Below are 3,623 nucleotides of genomic sequence, written 5' to 3' on the forward strand. Positions count from 1 at the left end.
CAGGCAGGGCAGTGCCGGCTGGCAGACCGCCCGGGTGCCCGGCGCAGACGCCCAGTACTTCGTCTACAGCAACGAGAGCGTCCGGCCCTACACGCCCTTTGAGGTCAAGATCCGCAGCTACAACCGCCGCGGGGACGGGCCTGAGAGCCTCACTGCGCTGGTGTACTCGGCCGAGGAAGGTGGGCTGCCCCGGCCCTGCTGGGCCCCGCTGGGGGCTGCTCCTCACACTCGGTGCTGTTTTTGGTACGAGGTGGAGAGGACACCCGGGTTCTAAGCCATTGGCCTCCCTCCAGCCAGGGGAAAGAGCAGGTGGTTCTCTGGGAAGGGAAGGGGGCCCTGAGGCGCCCTGGGAGCTCCTGGTGGCTCTCATCCTGGCCTGGCTTGCCCCCAAAGCCCTAAGCAAAGGCCATCCCATTTGAGAGCTGTTCTGTAGGGCACGGGAAGGCCCCCGGAACCCAAACTGTTCTGTATTGGTCCCCAGAGCCCAGGGTGGCCCCTGCCAAGGTCTGGGCCAAGGGGGTGTCGTCCTCAGAGATGAACGTGACCTGGGAACCCGGGCAGCAGGACACCAATGGTATCCTCCTGGGATATGAGGTGAGCACAGCCTGGGCTGGCAGGAAGAGGTGCAGGGCTTCAGGGCTGGTGGGGCCACCTCTCGCTCAGTCGTCCCTCCTGACATCTCCCATCCCTGACACGTCAAACCGAGTGGCCGGTCTGTGCAGCGAGGTGGGAGCAAACTTAAGGGCCATGGCTCCTGCCCACGGGAAGAGCAGCCGTGCAGATAGACCTGCATAAATGCAGGAGGCCAGAGGAGGAGCGGGTTCTGAGAAGAGGCGCGCCTGCCCGTTCGTGCCAGCACCCATCCAGCCTGGCCTTCCGGGGCTGCATAGGAACAGCAGATCCCTCAGCCCAGCAGCCTCCAGCCTGAGCCCACGATGACTCTACGTGGTCCCATGGAGTAGATGGAGAGTGAGGGGTCAGAAGGGAAGGAGGGAAGGGAACGCAGAACCGTCACTGCCCGAGGTCAGCTGTGAGTTCATTCCAGGAGACCTGCTCTGGGGCTTAGCACCCCAGTGGAGGCAGGTCACATGAGGAGGCAGTTTTGAACTCGCCCTGACCCGGGGGGAACACAGCAGGTCTCACGGTGGGCTCCTGAGACAGAGGGCTTGCCTTTGCTATTCAGCCTTCCTACGCTTGCTGGGGCCAGGGCACCTTGCAAATATAAATATGCATGTCAGACCCTTGAGCAGAAGCCCCCAAGCTAGTGAAATGAGGGCGGCTCCGGCAGGCCCGTGCCTGCCCTGCTCGTCACCCACCCACTCAGCAGCCCCTGCATTCAGCCCACGTATGGAGTGGGCTCCCAGAGATGGCATGGTCCCGCTCTTTTGGTGCTCATGGTCTAGAGCCCAGGCTTTGAGACCCGAGACTGAGCCACAACCACCAGAGGGAACAGGAGAGGGACAGAATGTGGGGGGCCAGAGAGGCCCTGAGATCCTGGGTCCAAGCACTGACCCTCGGGTATCCCTACCCCCTAAAGATTCGATATTGGAAAGCTGGGGACAAAGAGGCAGCTGCTGACCGAGTGAGGACGGCAGGGCTGGACACCAGTGCCCGGGTCAGCGGCCTGCACCCCAACACCAAGTACCACGTGACCGTGCGGGCCTACAACCGGGCCGGCACGGGGCCCGCCAGTCCTTCTGCCAACGCTACGACCATGAAGCCCCGTGAGTCTGTCTGCAAGGGCGGGGAGTGGGGGTGGCTGTCTGCAGGACCACTCTTTTCCCAGTGCTAAGACACACGCTCTAGCCCACCACCCCGGGCTGGTCAGAAACAGGTGCAGCCTAATGAAAATCGCAAGTGAGTCCCGGCCTCCAGAGGGCCCCTCTCTTCCAGCCTTGGATTTCCACGAGCTTGTTTTTTAGGCAGTAGACAGAATGTTCTGGGTACAACTGGGTACAACTGCTGGAGGCAGACTTCCAGAGAAGGGCTGGCCACAGGCGAGGGGCCGGGGAGGGGGCAGGAAACCTCGTGCAGTCTCCCCAACTCTCCCTCCCCCAGCAGCTCCGCGGCGGCCTCCTGGCAACATCTCCTGGACTTTCTCGAGCTCCAGTCTCAGCATCAAGTGGGACCCTGTGGTCGCTCTCAGAAACGAGTCCGCAGTCACTGGCTATAAGGTGAGGAAGAGACCTTCAGGCCTGGCACGGGAAGGGCAGACCCTGCTCTCTAGTGACACGGGGAGCTGTAGTCTCCAGCAGAAGGGGTCCGAGTGACACATGACAGTCTGGCTGCAAGAGGTGCACAGCACGTGGACTCACCTCTGGGGAGCTTGTGGTAGAAACGGCATCGCTGCGGAAAGGCGGGGCTCGCGGCGTCCAGGGCTCCTGCGTCCTGAGCAGTCTGCGAAGGCCGGTCAGCCGGCAGCCCACCCCCACCCCCCACCAGGGAGGAGCTCGGCCAATGGGACCCGAGGGACCAGAACTGTAGGGTTTCCTCCCAGCGACTAGAGCTGAGGAGGACTGGAGGACGCACCCTGGGCAAGGGAGCCCACGTGGAACCTCACTCCTGCAGATGCTGTACCAGAACGACTTCCACCTGACCCCCACGCTCCACCTCACCAGCAAGAACTGGATAGAAATCCCAGTGCCGGAAGACATCGGCCATGCCCTGGTGCAGATTCGGACCACAGGGCCTGGAGGGGACGGGGTCCCAGCAGAAGTCCACATCGTGAGGAACGGAGGTGCTGCGTCTCCCTGTCCGCGTTCACTAAGCGTCAGGGTCCATGCAGATGCCTGGCAAAGGGGCCGCTCCCTCCCAAGCCACTACTACCTCAATCCCAAGGGATAGAGAAGGCAGGCTGGGGCCCGCCCGTAGTGCAGAGGTTAAGGCAGCTGGATCCCACATGGCCCACTGTGTGGTTTGAGTCCTGGACCCAGCAGCCTGAGAAACGCGCTGGGGATGTGTGCATGTGTGCCTAAAATCCTGAGAGGAGAGCAGAGAAGAGACCGCTGTGTGACCATCCCGCATGGAGGGTGATTTCTCTCTTTCACTCTCTGTCTCTCTGGCAAGTGCACATGCTCTCTGATACAATTTTTAAAAAAAAGTAGATGGGACCAGCAGTTAGCGTAACGGCTATGTCGCTGGACTCCTGTGTAGTCAACCGCGGTTCGAGTCCCGGATCTGGTGGCTTAAACTCATGCCGGGCATGTGTGCATGCCTAAGATCCCGAGAGGAGAATGGAGGAGGAGGGATTGTGGTGTGGCCATCCCCCTGGGCGGTGATTTCTCGCTTTCTGTCTGTCTCTCTCCGTCTTTCTGGTGAGCGCACACACCCTATAGCAAAAAACAAAGCAAAACAAAAAAAACTCTCAAAAAAACCCCACAAAACAAGTAAGAAAGAGGAGAGAGAGAAGGCAGACAGCAGACAGGGACCAAGTACAACTGAGTCCTGGGATTGCCTGGGCAGCCTCTCCCCAACCCTGAACATCCCCAAGGGCCAGGGTCGACTGGGCTTCTTTTACGGGTGCAGGGAAGGCTGAAGACCAGCCAACAAAAGCAAAGGTCCCACAGGACACAGAGTGGGGCTGAGGACACCGCCGTCCACACTCCCAGCCTGCAGCTCGCCGC

At 60.9% G+C, this 3,623-nt stretch overlaps 1 protein-coding gene across 1 annotated transcript in view; it reads left to right on the forward strand.

Moving 5' to 3' along the window:
• CNTN2 (contactin 2) overlaps positions 1-3,623 on the forward strand; it is a 36,755-nt gene that overhangs the window by 28,215 nt on the left and 4,917 nt on the right. Inside the window, exons 18-22 of the mRNA XM_006159239.2 lie at positions 1-179; positions 482-594; positions 1,538-1,724; positions 2,062-2,174; positions 2,569-2,737. The exon at positions 1-179 is cut by the window's left edge and continues 26 nt beyond it. Coding sequence (XP_006159301.1) covers positions 1-179; positions 482-594; positions 1,538-1,724; positions 2,062-2,174; positions 2,569-2,737 — 761 coding nt within the window. The remainder of the gene's footprint in view (positions 180-481; positions 595-1,537; positions 1,725-2,061; positions 2,175-2,568; positions 2,738-3,623) is intronic.

The sequence above is a fragment of the Tupaia chinensis genome, unplaced genomic scaffold (assembly GCF_000334495.1).
Source record: "Tupaia chinensis unplaced genomic scaffold, TupChi_1.0 Scaffold000627_1, whole genome shotgun sequence".
Lineage (NCBI taxonomy): Eukaryota > Metazoa > Chordata > Mammalia > Scandentia > Tupaiidae > Tupaia > Tupaia belangeri.